The sequence below is a fragment of the Orcinus orca genome, chromosome 14 (genome assembly GCF_937001465.1).
Source record: "Orcinus orca chromosome 14, mOrcOrc1.1, whole genome shotgun sequence".
In the NCBI taxonomy this organism is placed as follows: domain Eukaryota; kingdom Metazoa; phylum Chordata; class Mammalia; order Artiodactyla; family Delphinidae; genus Orcinus; species Orcinus orca.
This window is the reverse complement of record NC_064572.1, coordinates 21,133,941-21,160,915: the sequence shown is the minus strand read 5'-3', so window position 1 is coordinate 21,160,915 and position 26,975 is coordinate 21,133,941. Positions and strand designations below refer to the sequence as shown.

General features: G+C 41.9%; 1 protein-coding gene across 3 annotated transcripts in view; it reads right to left on the bottom strand.

The window, feature by feature from the left end:
• ARID5B (AT-rich interaction domain 5B) overlaps positions 1–26,975 on the bottom strand; it is a 189,722-nt gene that overhangs the window by 77,065 nt on the left and 85,682 nt on the right. For all 3 annotated transcript variants that reach the window (XM_033406063.2, XM_004279981.4, XM_033406064.2), the window contains one exon: positions 20,152–20,382. In XM_033406063.2, coding sequence (XP_033261954.2) covers positions 20,152–20,382 — 231 coding nt within the window. The remainder of the gene's footprint in view (positions 1–20,151; positions 20,383–26,975) is intronic.

Here is a 26,975-nt window from a genome sequence, read left to right as displayed (position 1 = left end):
CATATTACGTCCATTTAGTTAAGACTTATTTATCTCATTAAAATTTCATAATTTTATTTATATAGATTCCAAAAAAAGAGAGAAAAATGATATTGCTATCATAACTGCAAAGCCTTCCGAGGCAGAGTTCATTTAAAAGTCTTTAAGCCAACTATTGATTATCCGTGTCACCGAAGGAAGGCGAGGATAAAAGAAAACACAGAAAACCCAATAGCTTATTTTTCCCACTGGTTTTTATTTCATTCATGATCCATTCTTTCCAAAGGCCATGAAGAGCAGCAGAGGTGATTTCATTTTTTCTTCCTCTCCTTTTCTCTGCCAGCCTTCGGGTAGAAGTGCTAATGAGCTGGAATAAACTCAAATGAAGGCAGAGGGGACCTTCCCAGGAAGTCAGGGACTTGGATAATCTACATAGTGAGGGGCCCTGTCCCTGATAATCGAAAATTAATTGCCACCTTCCAGAGATCATTTAAAATCTCCATTAGATAGCAAAACAGACTATTTTTGACTCTGGATCTCTTTTTCCAACTGAGTCTATTTAAATAGCCCCAGAGGTCAAATATCTGGCCACTCCTTTAAAAATATTCTTTCAAAATACGATAAATGGCTTTCTTTGGCATTTAGACTAATAAAAATGTATTTTATCTCCTCTTACCACACAAACCTTACTTTCTCTAAATAGCCCATTGCGAACATTATCAGTGAATTTTGCTCAGTGTACAAATATTTTATGTATTACAATGAGTAGCAGAACGCAAAACTTGCAAATATTTATTTTTAGACATATGGGAAAAAAAGCAATTAGAGCTAAAAATGTGAAGAATGAAGAGCTCACTTAGAAGCAATTACGTTGGACATGCAAACTGTTCTGCCATCAAACTCTGATTCAGATGCTGTAGAGCATATTAAGAAATATCACTTGCACAAGCACACACACAAAAATATTATTTCACAACCGAAAATATCCAATCACTATAAACAACATCTGGGGGCCATTCATAATTTACTCTGCAGCTGAATTAGTCAAATAATAAGTGGCCGGAGTCAGAATTCCTACATTCCTGTTTTTGAAGAAAAAACAAAACATGACTTATATTTGCAAATACAGATGCTCTCTGGACATTTTCTGTGAGTGTGCAAATGTGTGTAAGCATCATGGGTCACGGGTATACACATAACGAGGGACATGCTGTTCGAGCATTCATCACTACCTCCCCCATTAAGTGGTGTCCTGTTTTTGTTTTGAGGAAGTTGAAAATTGGAATATTGAGTTCCCTCTCCTTGCTCAGAGCCTTGTATGTAATTAGCATATTTTTCAGACTGGTAAGAATCTGACCATAAGCAGCATCTGAGAAGTTTTCCATTCCAAACTACTACAAAGCCTTTTGTACATAGCCTCATAACACACTTTAAGACAGGCATGCTCTTCAAATATACCAGCCCTAAGATAAAAGAACTAACAAATTTACTGCCACACAAGCCACTGTACTGAAACACCCTAAATATTTATACTAACAGGAGTTGAAAATAGTGTCAGAGAAACAATGCCAAAATATTTCCTCCACTCATTAATAGCAACTGTCTTTGGGAAGACAGATGCCAAAAAGACAGCACTTTTCTAATTCACTGGGTCCCATGACATGTCTGTTATTACAGGTTTCATAAGGAGTCCACAGACTGGTCGATTTACGGGCAAAGGAAAATAGTCTTTAAGACAATCCGTATTTACATTTTTAAAAAATATCTCTAAAACATCTCTCTGAAAAGTACCAAGTTTTGATTCTAAGACGCACAATTCTTTTCACATTTCAGGGTCTCCAGGACTGGTGGTCTCCCAATGAACATGTTACAATTATGCTTTTTTACTTCCTAGCAGCGCACATAAAAATGACGTGTATTACAAACATGTTGTCTTAGATCTGATGAACTACGGTACCTAGTTGTTTGGTCTGTATCAGGGGTCAGCGGATTCTTCTGTAAAGGGTTGGGGCGTAAATATTTTCAGCTCTGTGGTGCGTGCTCCACTCTGCTGCTGCAGCACGAAAACAGCCATAGATAAGACACATAAGCGCGTGAGTGCGGTGTGGTGCTGTTCCAATAAATCTCTGTAGCATGGCGACAGCCCAGAGGTGGCCCGTGGGCATGGGATGCCCTAAACTAGATTGTCAACAGCACATGATGAGAATGGGCCCAGCGGGGAATGGGGCACACTGATAGAACATCAGGCCCGATGCTATACCTGCTGAAGACATGGACCTTGTCACACGCTACAGTCTTCCCGGTCTAACAACTCACCTGCCGCAGGATATCAGTACAGGTCAGATAAGGCTGAGGCCACTGACCGCGTTTAAACTCACATGAGTCAATCACTAAATGGTCATTCCCCAGGGTGGGGAAGCAAGGACCGTGCAGGTGAATGAAGAGAATGTGGTTGGCTGCACCCGTAGGAACACTGTTTTTGTCCTTTTTGTCAAAAATTTTGAGTACAAGCTGGATTCTGTAATTATTATTTAAGTAAATCAGAGGAGTCAACAGTTTACTACAAAGAACAGCACGCCCTGTAAGAGTACCCATTCTACAGGACACGGAGCTGGTTCGAATCCCAGCTCCACCCCTGGAAGAACTCTACGGAATGACCTCCTTCAACAGCTCTGAGCCTCACTTTTTTCATCTGCAAAACAGGGATAACAACACCTACCTCAAAGTATGGTCGTGAGAATTTAAGGAGATAATGCAGGTAGTTAAGTGTTTCATAAATGGTAAAGTTGGCTTCACCAAGCCTTTCACATGATTCATTAAATGGATATCATTCAGGGACACAAACTGTATTTAGGCACCTCTCTCAATACAATAAAAGGTATGAGCTACTGCTATTATATATACTTTTTCTATTAATTTTTATTGGAGTATAGTTGCTTTGCAGTGTTGTATTACTTTCTGCTGTAGAGCAAAGCGAATCAGACACAGTATACACACATCCCCTCTTCCTTGGAGTTCCTTCCCATTTAGGTCACCACAGAGCACTGAGGAGAGTTCCCTGTGCTATACAGTAGGTTCTCATTAGTTATCTATTTTATACATATGAGTGTATGTATGTCAATCCCAATATACATATATACTTTTAATTAACCAGAATTCTCAGGAAATGAGCTGTCCTAGTTAACAAAAATATAAAGTTTACAGAGAATCATTACAAATCATTATTTCACTGACAGAATGCAAGAATGTGAGAACAAAAGGGGATCTTAAAGATCATGCAGCCTTGGGGTTCTTAATCCAAGGTTTCACACAGTCTGTGAACCTGAAAAATACATGCAGAATTTTCTATATTTGCTTGATATGTTAATTTTTGCTCATAATAATGTTCAGAGCCATGATGATGATGATGATGATATCTGCATGCACATTTTTATCAGAAGAAGATTTATAGCTTTCATCAGATTCTCAAAAGGGGCCGAGATCCCAGAAAGCTCAAAAATCCAGTCCAACCTTCCATTTCACATGTAAGACATGGAAACAAGAAGTCAACTGAGGGGGCTTCCCTGGTGGTGCAGTGGTTAAGAATCCTCCTGCCAATACAGGGGACACGGGTTCGAGCCCTGGTCCGGGAAGATCCCACATGCCGCGGAGCAACTAAGCACATGCGCCACAACTACTGAGCCTTCACTCTAGAGCCCGCGAGCCACAACTACTGAAGCCCGCAAGCCTAGAGCCCGTGCTCTGCAACAAGAGAAGCCACCGCAATGAGAAGCCCGCACGCCACAATGAAGAGTAGCCCCCGCTCGCCACAACTAGAGAAAGCCTGGGCACAGCAACAAAGACCCAACGCAGCCAAAAATAAAGATAAATTAATTAATTAAAAAAAAAAAAGAAGTCAACTGAGTTGCTGAAGCTCCCTATTTAGTATGAGGGTCAGATCTGAACCCAGGTCTCCTGACTTCCACCCAAGTGCCCTCTCCTGTGCTTTTTCTTAGTTTCTCGGGAATTGATAGCACTACTGTATTATCTCTCCAACGTCCTGGCTCTGCACTAAAGGCAAGGCCTTCAGCTGAGCCCACTGCCTAAGAAACAGACCGCACCTTCTGCTGCTACTTCTTGCCACACTGTACCACTCATGTGGGCACCAGCTACAGCCCAAGGTTCCTCCATCATGCCTGGACAGAAGCAAACAAGGAAGGAGGAGGTGGCGGTAACAGTTACGTTGTCAACTTCCATTCTTCGTTTACCACTGCCAGCGACGCCAACTTTAGGCAATCCCATGACACTGAGCCTCAATCTTAAGTGTGCATGAAGTGTAATTAAAACATGGGACATTCCCCATTTAAATTCAGGAGGTCTGAGACTAAAAGTCAAAATTTTAGCAAGTTCTTCAAGAGACTGCTGATGAGGTGAAAATCTTGACCTAAACTCACTTTCTTGCCTAAGCCCAGTATCCACTGAAGAAATTTTTTCCTGTTGTGCTTTAGAGCTGTACAGAAACTCAGGGTCTTCATTCTGAGCACTGGTTCCGTATCTTCAGCCATAGCTGTGGAAGGTTCAGAAGATAAGAGCTGATTGTGAACTCAGCCCATAGCAGGCTCCGATTATCTATCTCTCCACTATGGCTCAGAAGGAAAATAATTTTGGCAATAAGAGATTCCTGGAATTTATCCTAAAGAAATCATCAAAATGCTGATATTTGTATAGATAAAGATATTCATTACAGTGTTAATTATACAGTATACATTAAAGCAACAAAACAAAACTCTGGAGGAAATGATATAAACTTCTAACAGAAAGGGATTATGTAAACTCAGATACATTCATTTTATGTACTATTATGCAACCATTAAAATGGTGTTTATAGGGCTTCCCTGGTGGCGCAGTGGTTGAGTATCTGCCTGCTAATGCAGGGGACACGGGTTCGAGCCCTGGTCTGGGAGGATCCCACATGCCGCGGAGCAACTAGGTCCGTGAGCCACAACTACTGAGCCTGTGTGTCTGGAGCCTGTGCTCCGCAACAAGAGAGGCCGTGACAGTGAGAGGCCCGTGCACCGCGATGAAGAGTGGCCCCCGCTTGCCACAACTAGAGATAGCCCTCGCACAGAAATGAAGACCCAACACAGCAAAAATAAATAAATTAATTAATAAACTCCTACCCCCAACATCTTAAAAAAAACGGTGTTTATAAAAATGTTGATAATAATATGAGGAAAGGTTTATTTTATAATAACTAAAATTTTAAGATACAATTGCATATATAAGATGTTCTCAATAGAAATGTTTTGGAAAAAGACTGGAAGGAAATGGATGAACAATGATGAGATTATTCGTGCTATTTAGGGAGGCAATATCAGAGTGGATGAGAACTCCAGCTTTGAAGCCAGACAGACCTGAACTGGAGCCCAGCCTCACCACTTACTAGCTGTGTGGCTTACTTGCTGTAAACTTTCTGAGCGTCTGTTTGTTCCTCTGTGCAGTGATAGTTAATATGAGCCTCCTTATAGGGGTGCTGTAAAGATTTTTTTAAAAATAAATTTATTTATTATTTATTTTTGGCTGGGTTGGGTCTTCATTGCTGCACACAGGCCCTCTCCAGTTGTGATGGACGGGGGCCACTCTTCATTGCAGTGCGCGGGCCTCTCACCACGGTGGCCTCTCCTGTTGTGAAGCACGGGCTCTAGGCACGCGGGCTTCAGTAGTTGTGGCACGAGGGCACAGTAGTTGTGGCTTGCGGGCTCTACAGCGCAGGCTCAGTAGTTGTGGTGCACGGGCCTAGCTGCTCCACAGCATGTGGGATCTTCCCGGACCAGGGCTTGAACCCATGTCCCATGCATTGGCAGGCAGATTCTTAACCACTGCGCCACCAGGGAAGTCCCAGGGTGCTGTAAAGATTAAGCAAGAAAATGCATGGGAAGGGCTTAGCCTAAGGCCTGACATGTGGTCCCTACTCAGAGAAGAGTGGCAATTATTATTATTATTATACTTGTATTTTCCATAATGGAAGTAATTTCATGAGAAAATTATTTTGAAAAACATATGAGCTGGGTTTTTTTTTTTTTACTATTTTTTTTCCCATTGTACAAAGGGGATGGGGGATGGGGAATATCTGGTTAACTGAAGATTCTGGTTAATTAGAATTTGCTGCATATAATCTTGCAGCTGTGACGCCATACCCTTCAGCACTGGGTCACACTTGCGGGGGAGAGCATTTAGGCACAGGGTGAGAAGCTGATGCTTGAGTCCTATTGAGGTCCCACCACGACCGCACTAATGTTTAGCCACTGATTTTCCTGATCAGTTCAACTGCCCAGTGGGGCCGGTGACACCTGTCCTCTTGGTTATATAGAGGTGTTCAGAGGTAAGGCATCAAAGACTGGGGGAAGATCTTTGAAATGTCTGAGGAAGGCTCTTCCAGGAGAAGGACATTCCTCTTGTGAGCTGTGAATGCAGGGCTGAGGACGAAATGAGCAATTACCAGGGCTGGCAGTGGTGAGACCACACTCTACAACTCTGAGGTCACCTCCTCAGCTCGGGATGATGAGGTCAGCAAGTCAACTAAGGCAGGGCTCCACAATACTCCCTGTTTGTTCAAGTCCTCACACATTTCATATCTTCCCTTCTTTCAAGAACTATGGGACAGGGCTTCCCTGGTGGCGCAGTGGTAAAGAATCCGCCTGCCAATACAGGGGACACAGGCCCTGGCCCGGGAAGATCCCACATGCCGTGGTGCAACTAAGCCCGTGCCCCACAACTACTGAGCCTGCGCTCTAGAGCCCGCGAGCCACAACTACTGAGCCCATGTGCCACAACTACTGAAGCCCGCGTGCCTAGAGCCCGTGCTCCGCAACAAGAGAAGCCACCGCAATGAGAAGCCCGTGCACCGCAACGAAGGGTAGCCCTTGCTCACCGCAACTAGAGAAAACCCGCGCACAGCAATGAAGACCCAGTGCAGCCAAAAATAAATAAATTAAATAATTTATTTAAAAAAAAAAAAAAAGAACTATGGGACAGAACGCGCTCCCTAGAGCATAAGACCTGTCATCGGTGCTATGATAAAAACAAACCTCAGAAGAACCAACTATTACCAACCCCCTCCTCCTCTCTGAAAGCCCATGTGCTGGTGATGGGGCAGTAGTCAGTGCCCTGCGAGAGTACAGTTTCTGGCACTGTGTGTGATATCTTCATTAAAATATTTTATCTCTTATTTAAAAGACCTACCGCTCATGTCTGGGACTGTGAGGAAGAAAGTGTGACCTGCTAAACCCTGCGTGTGGTGAACCTGCCTCATGCAGGATCCCCTGTGGAACTCTCCTGGGAGCCAGAAGACCTCATCCTCATCCATAAATAACACAGAGCAAGTCAGGGATCCATAAAGTATCCTTGGCCGTACGTGCCATCCACTAAGTAATCTTCGGAATAGTGAACGTTATACTGGCTAAGCCTCTTCCTTCCCAACACTTTCTGATATGATTCCAGCCTGAACTGTAATCTCTATATACTATGTTCCTGATCCAGAGAACCCACATTTAATCAGAACTTGCCAGTGTTCTGTATGCTAACGGTCCCTCCACCATTCCCTTTTTTTTAAAACATCTTTATTGGAGTATAATTGCTTTACAATGGTGTGTTAGTTTCTGCTGTATAACATAGTGAATCAGCTATACATATACATATATCCCCATATCTCCTCTCTCTTGCGTCTCCCTCACACCCTCCGTATCCCACCCCTCTAGGTGGTCACAAAGCACAGAGCTGATCTCCCTGTGCTATGCAGTTGGTTCCCACTAGCTATCTATTTTACGTTTGGTAGTGTGTATATGTCCATGCCACTCTCTCACTTCGTCCCAGCTTACCCTTCCCCCTCCCTGTGTCCTCAAGTCCATTCCCTACGTCTGCGTCTTTATTCCTGTCCTGCCCTTAGGTTCTTCAGAACCTTTTTTTAAAGATTCCATATATGTGTGTTAGCATATGGTATTTGTTTTACTCTTTCTGACTTACTTCACTCTCTATGACAGACTCTAGGTCCATCCACCTCACAACAAATAACTCAATTTCATTTCTTTTCATGGCTCAGTAATATTCCCTTGTATATATGTGCCACATCTTCTTTATCCATTCATCTGTTTTTAGTTTACATCTATTTTTAGTTTTTTAAGGAACCTCCATACTGTTCTCCATAGTGGCTGTATCAATTTACATTCCCACCAACAGTGCAAGAGTATTCCCTTTTCTCCACACCCTCTCCAGCATTTATTGTTTGCAGATTTTTTGATGATGGCCATTCTGACTGGCGTAAGGTGATACCTCATTGTAGTTTTGATTTGCATTTCTCTAATGATTAGTGATGTTGAGCATCCTTTCATGTGTTTGTTGGCAGTCTGTATATCTTCTTTGGAGAAATGTCTAGGTCTTCTGCTCATTTTTGGATTGGGTTGTTTGTTTCTTTGATACTGAGCTGCATGAGCTGCTTGTAAAGTTTGGAGATTAATCCTTTGTCAGTTGCTTCATTTGAAAATACTTTCTCCCATTCTGAGGGTTGTCTTCTCATCTTGTTTATGGTTTCCTTTGCTGTGCAAAAGCTTTGAAGTTTCATTAGGTCCCATTTGTTTATTTATGTTTTTATTTCCATTTCTCTAGGAGGTGCCTCAAAAAGGATCTTGCTGTGATTTATGTCATGCCTATGTTTTCCTCTAAGAGTTTTATAGTGTCTGGTCTTACATTTAGGTCTTTCATCCATTTTGAGTTTATTTTTGTGTTTGGTGTTAGGGAGTGCTCTAAATTCATTCTTTTACATGTAGCTCTCCAGTTTTCCCAGCAACCCTTATTGAAGAGGCTGTCTTTTCTACATCTTATACTCTTGCCTCTTTTATCAAAAATAAGGTGACCATATGTGCATGGGTTTATCTCTGAGCTTTCTATCCTGTTCCATTGATCTATATTTCTGTTTTTGTGCCAGTACCATACTGTCTTGATTACTGTAGCTTTGTAGTATAGTCTGAAGCCCAGGAGTCTGATTCCTCCAGCTCTGTTTTTCTTTCTCAAGATTGCTTTGGCTATTTGGGGTCTTTTGTGTTTCCATACAAATTGTGAAATTTTTTGTTCTAGCTCTGTGAAAAATGCCATTGTTAGTTTGATAGGGATTGCACTGAATCTGTAGATTGCTTTGGGTAGTATAGTCATTTTCACAATGTTGATTCTTCCAATCCAAGAACATGGTATATCTCTCCATCTGTTTGTATCATCTTTAATTTCTTTCATCAGTGTCTTATAGTTTTCCGCATTCAGGTCTTTAGTCTCCTTAGGTAAGTTTATTCCTAGGTATTGGTATTTGATTCTTTTTGTTGCAATGGTAAATGGGAGTGTTTCCTTAATTTCTCTTTCAGATTTTTCATCATTAGTTTATAGGAATGCAAGAGATTTCTGTGCATTAATTTTGTATCCTACTACTTTTTGTATCCTGCTACCAAATTCATTGATTAGCTCTAGCAGTTTTCTGGTAACATCTTTAGGATTCGCTATGTATAGTATCATGTCATTTGCAAACACTCACAGCTTTACTTCCTCTTTTCCGATTTGGATTCGTTTTATTTCTTTTTCTTCTCTGATTGCTGTGGCTAAAACTTCCAAAACTATGTTGAATAATAGTGGTGAGAGTGGACAAACTTGTCTTGTTCCTGATCTTAGAGGAAGTGGTTTCAGTTTTTCACCATTGAGAACAATGTTCCGCCACCATTCCTTGATGTCCACAATGAATTCTGATATCTGAACGTGAGAGGCGGGAAAGGTGGATGCACTAATTTCTGGATACAGGCTACCATTTGCCCTAACTTAAGGATGCTCCTCGACTTCCTCAGAAAGAGCAACTTAGAGGCTGTGCAGACTCCAGGGACTGTTAAGCTTCGTAACAAGTGAACAATCTTCAACCAAAGACACTGACCAATTTATGAAGACTGTTCCTCTAGTTTGAAAAGGTGAGTAAATGTTGAGAGAAACCTGGTTGCTTTGAGCTAGACGTGTTCCCTTGAGAATTAAATCAACTGGCGATGAGCTAAAGTTTAAAGATTGAGGTCAAGAAATACTTGACTCTAAGGAAGGTGCTAAGATAGATGATGGAGATTTGAAGTCCTCTGGAACCTAGCAGAGTTTTTATATTATTTCCACAAGCATATGTTGTTACAAAGATGAGTATGGCATGATTCTTACCACCCCCCACCCCCCCCGCAGGAGCTTAGAATCTAGTGAAGAGAAATGCAGTTGACGCTGGTAACTTTAATACCAAGTAGAAGGAAAAAATAACTTTGGAAAAGTACTGAGTAACACGAAAGGGATAAGGAGCAAAGTGTCCAAGATGATTATTCTGAAGCTACTCGTTCAGCCTAGAAGCAGCCCTTTAAACAGCTAGGAAATCAAGCAGGCACCTCGCTCCTTTACCCGCTGCTGCGAAGCTCGTGCAGCCCTCCCTCTCTTATACACCCAAACAAACATTTCCAATTGAATAAGAGACACACTGATTTTTCCTCCAAGAGGTTTCCTCTGGGTCTTAACCACAACGGGGCCTGTGAGAGAAGGACTCAGGAGCACGTGAGTCCTCAGGGGAAGGTGACATCTTCTAGGAGGAAAAAAAAAATGTTCTGCTCGTGGAGGCTGTTTTTTTGTCTACGCTGAAAGCTAAAAATGGCAGAGGAAAGAAACCTCATTCTCTGAGCTTCAAAGTCCATAGTATTTTCCACCTCCTCACCTGAAATAACTTCCTCCTTTTTGAATCCCTCAAGGTCCAGCTGAAGATCCACTTCCTCTAAGAGGCCTCCCTGACCTTCGCACCCTCTTCTGTACATCTTTTAACTCCAGTGGCACCTAGACTTTGACCTTCTCAGTTCGCCCTTCACAGACTGCCCGGCAGCCTCCATGAGACGGCAGAGCTTTCCCATTTGCTAAAGCTCCACGATATCATCTCTCTGAATGCCTAAGTAACTCCAGACTCTTAGCTCCACGCTCCTCTCACGCTGTGGTGGAAAGTGTGCTCACGGAGGTCAGCAGCCCGGGAAGGGGGCGCTACAACTCGCACGTCAGCAGCATGTGAGACCTGTGACCCTGCAGCCACCGTGTGACCCTAAGGTTGCTCATGGGTCAAAGGCAGGATTTTTAAAAGGATCACAGATAACAGTGGCAGTGACCACTGCTCTACGGCTTATCTCAACCACCTTGATCTGTAAGTGTCTTGAGAACAGAGACCAAGATCCCAACAACACCTGGAGCTCTGCCTTCAACAGAGTTGGTGCTCAGTGAATGTGTGGATAAGAACCCAAGAAGCATCAGAACGCACAGCCTTCTTCTGCCCAAGTCCCACGTTCTTTCGTCCTCCAAGATGGCGACTGGATAGCCAGAAAGGCAGTTCAGAGAGGAGTCTTAGGGAGAGAACTTCTAGGCAACTTCCAAAGGGAGCATAAAGCCCAGATGATGGAATCAAGGCCCACGCCAGCCAGCAGTGAGGAGATTTCCTGAGCAGGCATCACAGCTAGCTCCCTTGCCAAGAGCCTGGCTACTCAGCGTCCTTTGAAAACCCATTTCCAAATCATGGCAAACGAAATTTAATTTTAAAAAGGGAAATGATTTATGTGCTACAGGAATAAAGAAGTGACAGAAGCAGGAAAGCTTGCATACATTTCATTGTTTGAAATTAGACCTATAATTTTTTCATTAAAAACAAGGATGCCAAGTTGGGAAAGCCAATGCACCCTGAGCAGAAAATTACAGAGAGGTGCATAAGGAGAGTCCTGTCAGCATCGCAACCCCATGCCTTGAAACGAGTCCGGGAGAACGCAGGCTAGTTTACTACTGCCCCCCTCAACTTCTAAAGAGTTCCAGCTCTTAAAGGGCTCGATACTCACATCTGCGTCTCTGATGGAGTGGGAAGCCACTGGGAGATCTGAGCACGGAAATGGTCATTCCGACTGCTGTCTTGAAAAGAGACCAAAGGACAGCAAGGGCTGAAGCAGGGAGACTGGTGTAACATAGACAAGAGAAGACGTTGGCATCAGAGTTTCTTGATCCCAATCCAACGGTTTCCCTATTTTGAATCTTTACCCATCAGTCCTTGCTAAACCACTCCAACACATACCAATCCCTCTAAATCCTACGGAACCTATTTCACGTCGATCAGCTAGAGACCTGGTGGTCAGTTATCTGTTTCCTGTCAGCCTGATGATCTGCGGAAATCCGACAGCTCTTCCCGAGCAGGGACCAAGGTGGGAGGCACGCAAGTATAACGGTTAAGCGTCACACTGTGGAGGTTCAAGTCCTGGTTTTACCACTTGCTAGCTGTGTCACGTTGCTGTGCTTAAGCGTCCTCATCTGTAAAATGGCAGAGAGCAATGCTATCGATACGCAGTATGCACGTATCCGTTCATTCATGTAACCGATATTTATTATATCCCTACGACATGCCAGGTATTGTTCTGGTCCCCAGGCCCATGGTTGTGAAAAGACAGAAGAGCTCCTTGCTCTTAAAGAGCTTACATATAGTATGGGTGGGGAGGAAGCAGACAGACTAAAACACGTAAAGAGACAGATATAGGAGTTCATTTCCGATAGGGATGAGGGACAGGAAGATAAGGATACACTGGGTGATGGGACAGAGCCAGATCTGTGGAAGAGGGAAGGTCAGAGAAGACTTCTCTGGGGAGGAGACATTTGAGCTGAGGCTGGAATGACGAGAAGAAGCCAGACCCATGATATCTGTGGAAACACATTCCAGGCAGAAGGACAAACAAACAAGTATTTCTGGAATGAATGGATGTCGAATGAGTTTAAGTGGCAAATGATACCTCATTTTCCCTAGGAGGCTGTATAGGTATGAAATGATTTTGTGCATGTTTTTTGAGGCATCCCTGTGGACCCCATATGTGGTTAAGGTAGTACTGGGTGGTGCAAGAGGTACAAGAAGATTCTGTGAACCTGAGTACTTAAGCAGTACTTGCCATGTTCCATCTAAGCGCTTTAAGCGATTAACTCATTTAATCTTCACAACAGCCCTGTGAGGTATGGTCTACACCTAGGAGGTGTGGTCATGGCTATCCCACATTTCGCTAATACCCTTCCCGCATACCACACCGTAAGATCCTTCAGAGTAGGGCATTTTTCCGTCTTGTTCACAACTGTGTGCACAGGCACCACTTGCCGCACTGTAGGTACTGAATAGATATTGGTGAAACACAGGAACGGATATGGGCACACTGTGTATCAGACAACGTCCTGGGCCCTAAGCATCCCCAGAGAGCCTCACCCAAAGTCCAAGGAACTTAAATCAATCCAGTTTCCCTGACAGGATAGAATGAAGGAGTTTAGAGAGAATCTTCATTTATCAAGAAGATTTTAAAAATCAAATGAACACAGACTTACTTGGGACCTCATTCCACCAACCCTCCCCCTAACCATCACTTTTGCCTGTGATTTTTCAATGACCTGGCTCCTTCCTGTCGTGTGTGTGGTGTGTGTGTGTGCACGTGCGTTTTAACTGATAAAAATATCTGTTTCACCCTGGAGAGGAACGTGTTGATCTTGCTAAAGTAATAGGATATAACTTTCTTGCTTTTCTCGATAAAATCCTAGGTGAAATATTAGTCAATATAGACACAAATCCTTTCTTCTGCGGTGAACAGAGTGTATTGAACCCATCAGTCCAAATAGTTTCTAATAACCTATGGAGTCCACTCAGCTACAAAAGGAGTCCAGAGTTATTTTAAAATACATTTTAAGTTCTAAAAACAGAAGAGAAATCCACTCATCCTACCCACTTCATCTATCACGACTCTGTAAATTAATTTACAGTAGCAACATAAAAATTCTTTTTATTAACCCCCAAAAGGGTTGGCACCCTAGCTTCCAACGCCTCTGCCCAAGGAGGCTTGTTCTCCAGTCCTCTTTGTGTCTCGCTGTCCTGGAAGCCAAAGCCCTATGTCCACCATTCCATGTACTCTAGAGCACATCCCACACACCTCTACCAGCAGACGTATTGCGGTTTGGTTGACTGTAGTATGATGAACTTAACGTTCTCTCTGGCCCTGCTTTGGCAGCTACATGGAATAAAGGGCAGGTAACCAGGAGTGGTCGTGGTTAGACCATCCTCTATGATAAACAGAACCTCTAGAAAACTTCCAAGACAAAGCAGTCCTCCAAGCGAGATCTCTGAGGGTGAAGGTCTTCTGCGGAAACAGCAATGTACAAGCACAACTCCTTTGCCACCCGGCTTCAGTTAAAGAGAAACATCTGCCTTGTTATCATTTGGGAGGTGGGTGGGCACTGTAGGCAGGCAGGCAGGGGAAGCCTGAATGTGGACATGGGCCAGGAACAAAGCCATCAGATCATCGAAATCCACTGAGACCATGAAACCTACTTTGGCCAGAAAAAAATGTTTACTCACTTACAAATTCCCATGATCTTTAACAAAACAACTGCCTTTCCTTTCATTTCCAGCAAAGCATGTGATGTTTAGAGGGGAAGAGGCAGTGTCGTCCAGCTCGTTCTTTACACTTCAAAATAATTTTATAGGTCCTGAGTTTTCTTTCATAAAATGTCAAGGTTTCATCCCCTCTTCTGTTTCCCTCCCTCCCTTTGCTTTTTCTTCTTTTGTCTATAATGTCGTTATTTCACCCCACAGGAAAATGGAAAGTTCAGGGCAGAGTCAGAAAAGCGTCTTTAAAACATACTGTAAAAAGTAGAAAACTATTCTTTTCCATTAAGGTTCCAGTAAGAGCCCCAGAGTCTTAGGAAAACGGTTCCTTTATTATTCAAAGAGGAAGATGGGTTTAGATGACTACATACAATTTCTCTGAGGCCTAAGACTCCAACAGAAACAATAGAGAATCTTCATTTATCAAGAGAATTAAAAAAAATAAAATCAAGCGATTACAAATTTTTTCTGAGCCCAGCAAGTGGGCTGTTACTACTGGATTTTATAGATGGGACAAGTGAGGGGCCTTACGTCACTTGCCCAGAGCACAGCAAATCAGATGGTTGAGCCTTGATTAAACCGGGGCTATGTGCCTATAAGCCTAGCACTCTTTTTATTCAATACTATAACATGTTACCCCGCAGCCCCTCAGCAGAGGCTATGTCTTAATATTGATGTAGCCAACTTCTCCCCGGGGATCAGGGTTCACGGTGTTCTCCATAGGGACCAAACACCAAGATGACGGTCCACCTCATCTCTGTTCTGTTCGGGTGATTTACCACATCCTTCCTTTAACCTCATCCCACTCCTTGGTCAAGAAGCCCATGCACACACGCACACGTGCACACACCACCTGCCAAGGAACTTAGAAGCATGACTTCTTATGTCTCTCTGCAATTCCAAACTCAAAGCAAAATAAACCGTACTTTTATTAATTTTTTAACCAACCATATCTTCATCCATTTAGCCTCACCCACCTTTAAAAACTGATTTCACCTCATTTACATTGGGTCTGCCTCACATCTCTGATAGAAGCCAATACCTTAAAGTTATCCATTTATCTACCATACTGCGGGTGCCTCTGTTTGGATTTAGCTGTCGACACCTCACACATGTGAAATCAATTTGTGTGATATTAATGTAAACATCGTGCATTACAAACTGGTGGACATTTTATTGTTCTAACAGGAAAAACAGACAAAATGTTTGCAGGTGTGTGTTTTCTCTACAGCACAGAGGATAACCCACTATAAATGACAGTATGTGTTTTACAAAAGGATCATCACGTTATAAAAAGAGGTAGAAGTAAGGTGGGGGGCTGTCAGAGAATGTCTCATGCTAGCAGATTCTGACAGGACAGTGGGGGGCAGGAATTATACGCAGGGTAAAGATGTTTATGCAAAAAAATTGCCATTCATAATGTCACTTTCCCCTCATTATTATTATAACCTCATTTCCTAATGGCATGTGCAAGACAACCAGTTTTCATAATGCTTTAGTGCGGAGTCCATTGCTTTGGTTTTAAAAATAGTCAACTCTCTCGTGCTAAGAAAACAGCACATTGCCTTTCAGAGCATTGTAACTGACAAGATGGAAGAAAGCGGGCAGGATGTTGAGGCTGAAGCTTTTCAATCACCTAACATTAATACGATTCAATTTATGCTTATGTCATAGGTTTAGACATTGTGCTGCACTGTAAGCAAGGAAGGGACTTGAATAAAATACACTGAAGAAAGCAGATGGTATGCTATCAAAACCCTTCAAGCCTAAAATAACCTTTCCCAAGTAAGGAGAATAGTTAATTAAAACCAGGATATATTTACTCTATGCTGAATATCTCAATGTAAATAAAAATCAAAATGACACTACTGTCATGTGGGACTAAATGATGAAATTTCATCTATTCTCTTTTTCTTTCATAGTTTCTAATCAAACTTTTCATTAAACAGCTTCATAAAATTCCATGGAGAATTTATTTACAGGGACTCGCTGCAGACTTAAAAGCCTTACTTTTATTGTTCAATTAAATTTGTTATTCAGTGGACGACATTAAAACAATGGGAAAGGGGTGGGGTGTCTGAGCAGTTGGGCAAGGCTGTCACACGAGCAAAGTCCATTTTCAGAGATGAACCTGGGGAATGGGAGTAAGCTGGATGGCACACAGAGGAAACGAGGGGACATCCCTGCTCGAGAAAGAAAGCCCAGATCCGTTCCAAAGCCATGGCCTGGGTTTGTCCCAGCCCAGGTCCACCGACTCACATTCATGTCCTACTGGTAGAGAGGGCATCAGGCCATTTATAAGTCCCACACAGAGAGCATGGGAGCTGAGGGTGATGACTAAGGGCAAACAAATCTAAGAGAGACCAGCAGCTGACCCAGGGCAAAGGCAGCCATTCCTAATGGAGGCTGGACCTGAATTTTAAATGATCTAGGTATTTCCAAAACTTTTCTAATAACCTCTCTACCTATTTTTATTTTTTAAAAATTTTTATTGGAGTAGAGTTGATTTACAATGTGGTGTTAGTTTCAGGCGTACAGCAAAGTGAATCAGTTATGCATATACATGTATCCACTCTTTTTTTTTTTAAGATTCTTTTCCCATATAGGCCATTACAGAGTGTTGAGTAGAGTTCCCTGTGCTATACAGCAGGTTCTTATTAGTTATCTATTTTACATATAGCATTGTGTATATGTCAATCCCAACCTTCCAATTTATCCCTCCCCTTCCCGCCGCTTCTCCCTATTGTTAAAAACCAGATCCAGCTCTGTCTTTTCCATAAGGCTTTCCCTGACCCCTTCACCATGATATGACCATCCTCTCCGGCCAGGCCACCTCCTGCATGCCCCCAGCTCACTGTGAAATGCCTACTGCACGTGCCTTCTACAACACTCACCCAATACTTCATCACTGACTTTCCTGTAACAAGAGTTGACCTTTCAGGTGCGTTAATCCTGTCTTCCCCAATTAGATTTTAAATCCTCAAAACAAGCAAGGACTGTGTTTTATTTATCTTTGGAACACCCCCCTCCCACCCTCACTCCGTAACCCCATTTAATAAAAGAAAGCAAAAGATATATTAGTTAATAAGATAAACATTATTTAATCGTAGGAAAGCAGACACTGTCCTTTCGAGGAGGGCCTTGGAGGTATTTTATAGCAATTTATGAATTTCATGTGTCAAAGGCGTAGCTACTAAATGCTGCGCACTCTTTGCCATCAGCTCCACCATTCATCCACCTGGTGATATGGCTAATAAAATTTGATTTTTACAGCCTAGGCATACTGTTACCTAAATTACATCTGACCAATTACTGGAGTCACCAAACGTGTGGTACAGAATATATACTGTGCAGAAAATTCATCTGCGGGCCCCCCGGCACTCGCGGTAATCTGGCAGAAGTGTTTCAGTCATCTGGCAGTGTTTAATATTAGGAACATTTGTTTAATGCCAGTCACTAATTAAATTTATGTTCTTCCACCAACTGTTGGTTGGAGAAACCCAACCCCGCGTTTCAACAAACCCTTTAACCCATGTTGATTTCAAATATAACCAGTTGGAGGTTTAAAAGGAATTTCTCTGGAAATTGAGATGTATGACCAGAAGTGCAAGGTGGGGGAGGGATGTTGGTGAACGTGTTCAAATTGGGTCAGAATAAGCTTTTTTTCTGTTCACTTACTAAAATGAAACCCTGTAAGAAGTCCCAACTAGCTGAAGTATACACTTAACTAAAAAAATCTGATATTCTAATTTTTTAGACTAGCCATCTAGAAGCTCTTTAAAGGTACCTTCATTCCAAAAGAAAGTTTCCACCTTAAGAGTCTGGAGAAGAAAAACAGCATTAAAATTAGCTATACCAGAAGAAGATTCCGGAAAACATTCAAAAGTCAGATGCTTGTGTTTGTGAGAACATTTAAAACTAATTTAGTAACTCTTAAACAACCATTGTGGTCGTTGTTAAACTGCAACTTCTATTACCAATTCTAGACACAACGGCTTTGAAACTCCATGACTAATAACTCTTAAATTAGCCAAAAAGGTTAAAACATGTTTTCATTATATTACACTGTGAAACTCTAATTTAGAATACTCTTAAATGAGGGAAAGCATTTTTTCAGTTCTATTTTGTTTCAGGAATTTAGACACCTCTTGAGCAGGAAGCAGGACAGAGAAACGCTTTGTCCTGGGAGTAGGGGCTAGAGATGAAAAACTCAAAAGAGAAGTATTGAAAAGGGAAGATTTATAAATGTTGATCTGAAAAGAGAGTATGTTTTAAAAATGTATTAGATACATTCATCTACTTGAATAAAAAGGTTATTTGAACATTAAGAACGATAAGAAAATCATAACTTGCATAAACACCACTACTCTCTTATAGACCGAGAAGCCAGAGTTGTGAAAGGCACCTGGAAAAAGTTTGGAACAACCAAAAAAAGTCACGTCTAATAAACTTAGGTACCCTTCCTCTCTTTTCTCCCTTTGCTCTTGGATCAAGATGAGCCGTCTGGTCACCTTACCCTCATCTGCCCACACACCTACTTACAACACCCCCGCAGCAGCTCCAGGGCTGCTGGAGTCGTGAACAATCAGACTGGAGAGGCCACCGTGGACCCCCAAACCACGGTGAGGCCTGTAACGGCTGAGCAGAATAATCTGAACCTGAATAATCCGCAAAATTAGGCATCCTCGGAAAGACATTACCCAACAGGATCAAGGAATGTTCTGCCCCAAGGGACCCCCTCATACTCTCTAAGCCAAGGGTCTCCACTGCGTCTGCACCCAGATACCCACACGGGAGCCAGCGCGGCTCAGTCATCACCCCGCTCACTCTACGGTGGTGATTCCCAGAGAAGGGAGAGGGTGAGAGTTGGGGGTGTCTTTGCCTCTGTAAGTATATGAACTGCCAGGCGACACGTGTACTACGATGACGTGCCCCCTGGGTATTCTGATGTCCCTGCCCAGCCTATTGAGAACCACTGATATGATCCAATCTCTTCAAGAAAGAGATGAGAAAGTGAAGATGTGAGAGATGTGATTTTATCTTGCCTCCAGTCTTTCACGGCATCATGAAAGGTCTTCTAAACTTAGGATGTGCTCTCTTCTCCTCCTTCCTTTCTATCTACAGAGATCTCATGACCAATCAGCTGAACAGAGATGCAGATACAGATATGTGTGCACATATCCATCTCTGATGGGCACAGTGTATAAAGATATATGTATATGACAAAATGAAGGGGCATGGGGATCTATTATCTGTCTATATCTATCTATCTATCTCTATTTACCTTATGATACTGAGGTGTTTAAACTGGTGTGTTTTTTTAAAACTGGTGAACTTTTATAGCTCCTATACCACTGAAAAGGAAGTGATCAGTTAAATGAAGAAAATCAGTATCTGAATAGCCGAACCCTTTTAAGAAGCAACTAGCATAAAAGCTTCCTGTCCTATAAAGTCCAATTTCAAGGTTGACCAAGCAACTCCAGACTCTGTCTTGAACAACAAATTCTAAAGAATAATCCTGGGCCCTGGTACACACAGGCTGCCAGGTAGGCAATGACGTCTTATGCCGCAATCATTGGGGGGAGGGGAGGGGTGGGTGGCACACTGGGCTTGTCAAAGTAAGCCCCGTTCCCCATCGCTGCTCTTCACAAGAACTGAAAACAGCCAGACACACACGCACAAGTTTCATGTAGGAAAAAAAAAAAAAAAAAAAGACTCACCAAACTCATCGCATATGCTCTCATTTTCTATGAGAGTTGGGTGGTCAAAGGTGTCCCGACAGTACAGGATCTGAGGGTTCTTGCTGACCACGGCAATGCCCCCCAGGGCCAACGCAAACTGGTCCGTGAGAATGGAAGACGGCTTATCCTGGATGCGTTTCAGCATCGAGCGGTAGCGGCAGTACTGAGGGTAGCTGAGAACTATCACGTTCGTTTCTTCCTCGTCCTCCCCTAGACAAACGAGAAAACACTTCCATTACCCTTTTCGCTCCAACAGAGAATTGTCGTGGTCCTGGCATCATTTCAATGACCACCTCTGGTTTTGTACTAAAAATAGAGTCTTCAAAAAGACTCTTGTATCAGTTTATCTTTAGCACAGTTCGGCTACTGCCAGCATCCTCTCAGCACCATCACCCCTCCAGATCCATGAAAAAACCTCAGGCAGAGAAAAGGAAAAGAGTGGGATGGATAACCCCCCAGACAGATTACGCAATGTTTAGGTCACCGGCAAGCAGCAGAACCAGAAAACCGTCTTGAAAGAATCTGATGTATATATATATTTTAAGCATTAAAGGCATCACCGTAGGAAAAAATCAGAATTTTGCTGAGCTTCTTTATACTTCTTTCCACAGTTTGGTATTGCTTTTATTTTGGATTATGTCATCTTTCAGCGCTTAAAGCCCCTGTAAAGGTCATCTGGCCCCAGAGCGATGTCTGTGGGTCTAAAGAGCATCATTATCTGCTCTGGTGGTTGTTAGTTTTGCTCAATGAATATTTCTCATTCTCTTTACGGTCCTGTGGAAAGGCCGTACTTCCCTGCCCACTGAGGACAAACGGCTGTGTGACTTGTTCTGGCCAATGAAATATGGCAGCAGTGGGCGGCTACTTTAAGAGCCAGTGGACAATGGACCACACTCTCTCCCTCCCTTCGTTCTGGACATCTGTAACGTTTCAGACAGTGGCTACTCTGCCAGTCTTGGTCTTGAGTGAGGATAACACAGAGCAAAGCCCCTGGTTGGTCCTAAAGGGATGTATAAACGTAAGCACTTGTTGTTTCAAGTGAGACTGTGATTTGGAGGTTGTTTTTGCAGCATGATCCATTTCAATGTGACTGATACATCCACCTTCCCCCCGCCCTCCCCCCAACCCATACCCCCTATCTTCTTCTTCTTCTTTTTTTTTTTTTTTTGCGGTACGCGGGCCTCTCACTGTTGTGGCCTCTCCCGTAGCGGAGCACAGGCTCCGGACGCGCAGGCTCAGCGACCATGGCTCACGGGCCCAGCCGCTCCGCGGCATGTGGGATCTTCCCGGACCGGGGCACGAACCCGCGTCCCCTGCATCGGCAGGCAGACTCTCACACTGCGCCACCAGGGAAGCCCCATACCCCCTTATCTTCTAACGTTTCTCAAATCCATCTGGTAACTTAGCACAACGCAGAGGACCACACTGAGAGGACTCCCCAGGCATCTTTGTGAGAGCTCCATCAGAACCAACTTAACTCAGGAGAACGTTTCAGCAACTTTAAGGAAACTCCCTCTTACAATGTGATCTTAATGCTTATTTACACCTCACCATATTAAGTGCTCATTTACAAAACCCAGATTCTGCATGCATGAATCCTTCCTTCATCTTAAGCTTGAGAAATGGCACCCCCTCCCTCTGGTATCCTGCCACCTGCACGACGTCAAGCTGGATTTAGGCTCCACGACCCAGTTTGCCATCGCTCTCTATAACCACATCTTCAGGGCATTTGTAAGCAATTCCCAGATATGTCAGTTGCTTATCCAAAGGGAAAACACTCAATATTTCAAGCCTTTACGATGCTGCAGGGAACTGCACAAAACAGTTGTTAAGGATACCAACACTGTCGTGGCCATCTGGTAGCCAGTGGGAGACGAATGAGCAAGGACAGAACGTAATGATGGGACATAACCAGTACCAAAGGAAGGTGTGCATGCGACCTTTTCAGATAGGACGCCATTACCCAGATGAATTTCTCATTACGTTCACTTAGCTCCGCAGGCTGGAGGCTTCTTCGAGAATGGAGACGTTTAGCTGCTTTCCAGATGACGTCTTTTAACGGTTTATGTTGCTTAGACTCCAGCCTGGCTTGTGGGTAGCCACTTCATCAGTTGGCACACTTAATTAAAAGGAAATATGTCTACACTGAAAGCAAGTCCCCAGTGAAAAGTAGTTTTGAGATGCTGATGTATGTCCCAAGACATGCCAATTTGAGATTTTTACAGTAGATCAAGACACTAGTTCGTACTTTGGGTTCAAATCTGTGCTTTCTACAGAGTTAAAGCAAAAAAATGTTTTATTGGAAATATCTACCTAACATCAACAGAACTCCAGAGTGTCTAAGTACTAGTGGAAGAAGCAGCCCATAATGTGTCATTTGCATCATTACACTCTATTTGTCCAGGATGACCAAGATTTGTCTAAGATCGTCCAAGATGAGAGACAGGGGTATACCATGAACCCTCAGGACTTATTTCAGCATGCTCAGCCCCTAATGCCATCTCCTGTACATAGTAAATACTGTTCAAATATCTGTTGATTCCAAATCTCTTGGCTTTCTGTAATGGGTGGGGGGTGGCAGGAAGCCGTACTAGTTTCTCTAAGAATTCTTGAATGAAATGGAGAAAGTCATGATTCTCAGGCTGAATAAAGGTGAAAAAATGAATGCTTCAGAGTTAGCTTTATAGCAGAAGATGTCATCTGGACTCACGGGACCACCTCACTTCCTTCCTATCCCTTCATTCTCCTTCTGTTTTTCTCTGACCATTTTTCGTGATGATGCCATCTCTAGTTTCTTCTTAATTCTCTATTCTGGATGAAATCAGCCTCTTGGCTATGTTCTGTGCTTAGAAATGACTTTTTTTTTTTTTTAACTCCATCTCATCCTTCAAACAATTATCCCTCTTTCATCAGGCAGTTTCCAAAACACTAACCAACCCATGTGGTCCTGCTCTTTCTGATGGGAAAAAAACAGCAAATTCCCTCTGACCCCAAGTCATGGAAACACATGCTATGATGTCCATTCATTCTGGAGACAGTATCTCTAAGAATGCTCCCAGGACCGCCCGCATCAGAATCACATAGCAGGGTGTAAAGAGGCAGACTCTGGGGCCCCAATGAGAACCTCTGACTCAGAAACCCTAAGGTTGGGGCCCAGAAATTTATATTTTTAACAAGCTCCCATGCACATTAAACTTTGAAAACACTACCTTTTACTTATAGTTATTTATTCAGTTGTGCTTTGATCTCTCTCCTCTCTCTCTCTCTCTATATATATATATACTTTTTTTTTCTTTTTTTCCTGTTTTCAGTTATATGCTTCTATCCAAAACCCCAATGTACCTGAAACAGAATACAGGACCAAATTCCCTTCTCCTTGCCGCTTTCCCAGGACTGTTACAGGTATCACGGAAGACAGCAAATGTAAAAAAGCTCTCTTAACCAAACATATGAGGAACTGAGGAACTGTTTTCTTGTTTAGGAAGCGGAGCAAAAATGCTACTGCAATTTCTGGTGCTAATAATAAAACATTAAAATTTACAAAGGCCTTTCACACATAGCATATCTTTTGTTTGTTTGTTTCTCACAACAACCCTATTAGTAGCATGACAAACTGTTAATTAATATTCCCTGACTTAGAGACGGGAAAGTTGAGGTTCAGACACCCAAGTGACTAGTCCAGGATCTCAAAGAACTAGAAAGTGATGCAGGTGAGACTATAACCCAATCTTTTAACTCCAAGTTTGATGAGCTTTTCATTATGACAAAATGTCACTAATAATAACAACATTCCTTAGGGTAATATCTTGATTTCTTTTCCTATATGGGTGTGGCTGAAATAAAATATTTTTCCTTTGACATATGATTATTATTGTTGTTGTTACTGCTGTGGAAGAGATTTAACTAATTTACAATATTAGGGACGAGGATGGTGGTCTTTGGTCAAGTTAAAGAGGAGACATCCGTTTCATCAAGAACTGTTGAATTCAGCCAGTTATAAGCCAGAAGTACTCTACTCTGGTTAAGTTGACAGGTTCTTATTTCGGAACACTGAAATTCCCATTGTAACGATTTAACATTATTGACACACCTTTCATGTTTATCAACTTTCTACTTTCTATCCATATGATAGGAAATAAAGTCAACTCTAGGCTCTGCAAGCCTAGAACCCCTGCCCCTCACTGAGAGGCCAGAGGCACAGCTGGGACCTGGTCTAATGTGGCAGTGCTTAGTGATTCCAAAAAAAAAATTATTATAACTTTGTTGCTTATTAGCAGAACCATCCATTTGGACCAGAATTTTGGCATTGTTTGGACAGAGGCAAATTTCCAACCTTTCAATTAGATATTCCCAGAGGAGCTGCCTTTAATATTTACAAAAGCAGAGAAAATCCTTGAGACCCTCAGGACTCCTGTGAAGAGGTTAACAAACATTCTAGGTGAGAGTCAAGAGAAAACAGAGAGTAAAGGTGAGATCTGGAAGAACCAACGATTCATCTAGGTCAAAGTTTCCCTGAGTGAAGATACCCTGGATCTCTTCTTTGGAGTTTAGGCAGAAGTTTCTTGAACCGAAGAAACTTCTTTTTTTTTTTTTTTTCAAGACAAAGTGTGGTCACCTTAATATGAAAGGTATGTACAAGACAGTACAAAACTGAGTTTGGAAGCGCTTTCCAGGTCTAAAATTCTATGATCCTATAACTTCCTTCTAAGCCTTTGCATTAACTTCTTCCTAATACAGCTACAAAGATATTAAATTGTTCAACAGCTGTCATATTTTATTTTGCCCTAGTACACTAAGAAACAAATAAAGCCAAACAACCTTTCAAGAATTCTTAAATTCCTCAGCTACTTCTTTCCTCCTATGCCTTTCATACACACACAAACAAATACTCCTATGCAAAGTTACGCATGAAACGAGGGCTGACAGTAAACGCTGTGTAGGACATCTCCCCCTTCCCAATTCATAATAGGTCTAGCAGATAAATCTAAGAATGAATAAAGAGTGGATAAATTGCACATTTGTTTAGCAAGAGACAAACAAAGTGTTCCTGGAACAAAGATTTTCTTTCAGCCACACCCACATAGGAAAAGAAATCAAAGTATTACCCTAAGGAATCTTTGTCTAACACACTCTAGTTGGTTGGGTTATATATACATTACTTGATTTCTGTCAACAGAAAATGACCAGCAATAAATTACTGGTACCAAAGACTGAAATTTCAAACCATAATTATGATATTCTATTAAAACATCATCCTGTTCTTCAAGTCCCCCTCCACCAAAAAAAAAAAAAGTGTGCCTATTTTAAAATGAAATATTCAAAGGGAATAAGAGTCCCCAAATTACTAAACCTTATTTCAACTTCAGTGAAAAGCACTTTGCCTATTAAAAGTTAATACCTAAAGTACACTGCTTGTAATGCTCAACCAAAATTACTCTAATCCTGCACTTATATCATAATTACACGTTTTGTTAACCTCTCTCAATGTCAATTTTTCACTTATTTATATGTTTTCAAAGTCCAAAACAGAATTCCACTGAGAAACTGTAATTATAACGTGAGACTCCACCCAAGCTTTTCAAACAGTAACTGTATACCATTGCTTTAATCCTCAGCGTTGGGCTGGGAGCGGGGAGAAGGTGGGGGGAGATGGTAAGAGCAGGCATTCATTCTGAATAGCACGTTGCTCAAGTCGTCTTTGTAAAAAGAGAGATGCATGAAATAGCAAACACAATGAATTAATGGAGCATTGACTTTCAAATATCCATAATGCTATTTTTTTAAATAGATAATGGTGGCCAAATGCACAGAAGGCTGAAAACATAAATTCCGGAGGAGAAATTTGCTTTTATCTCTTACACAACAATTTAGAAATGTAACTTTCTTTTTCATTCTGTGGGGAGGGAGGAGGGAAGGCTTGTTTCGGAAACATCGCACTATTATGCTTACTGAAAACCACTATAATCTATTTCTAACATCACAGTAAGCTTAAAAAAAAAAAAAAAAAAAACTTAAAAAAACCCTCGCACCAGGATTTTATAGAGCCTGGTGGAAAAAGTATGCATGTTCCTTCCTGCACCTAATTACCTCAACTGAAAAATCTGCCAAGTATTTTGCCCTTTAGTTCTCTTAATCGTATTAGGGCAAATGCATTTGGATGCCAATAGAAACAAACATTTAAAGATTTTCACTTAAAAGATTCCAAATATGTATGAAGGTTATGTTTGAGACACAATGTCCCTAGTCCTTCAAAGATGATATACAGTGTTCTTTTTTTTTCCCCAAGCAAATATGAATTTGCTCGTGTTATAAAACTTGATGTCTAGTTTTGAGACAATTTAAGTAAAATAATGTCAATATGAGAGGCTCTTACAATGATTTATGCTTCTTTCTGTTACTTTATTACATTAGACATTCCTTTCTCAAAGCTTTATACTTTTCACTGTGCTCCTAGCAACGACCCAAGGCAAAGCATCAACTTTATATACCTGGCACCATTCCAATTCTTACTGCTATTGACAATTATATTGAAGTTTCCACTTAATTGCTACTCGGCTGTGACACTGAATATTTGTCATAATTAGGCATTTCCTATTTTCCATCCATTCATTTTTGATTATTACTGAAAATGAAATTTTTTTATTCCAGAAAACCTAAGCATGAAAATTCTACAGATAAGAGTAGCTACAGCTGTTACTATCATTACCAACATTGTAACATGCAGCAAAAAAAAAAAAAAAAGAAAAGAATATAATTTCTCAGAAGGTAATTTTCCTTTCAGTCTAAGTGCTCTTATTCATCTT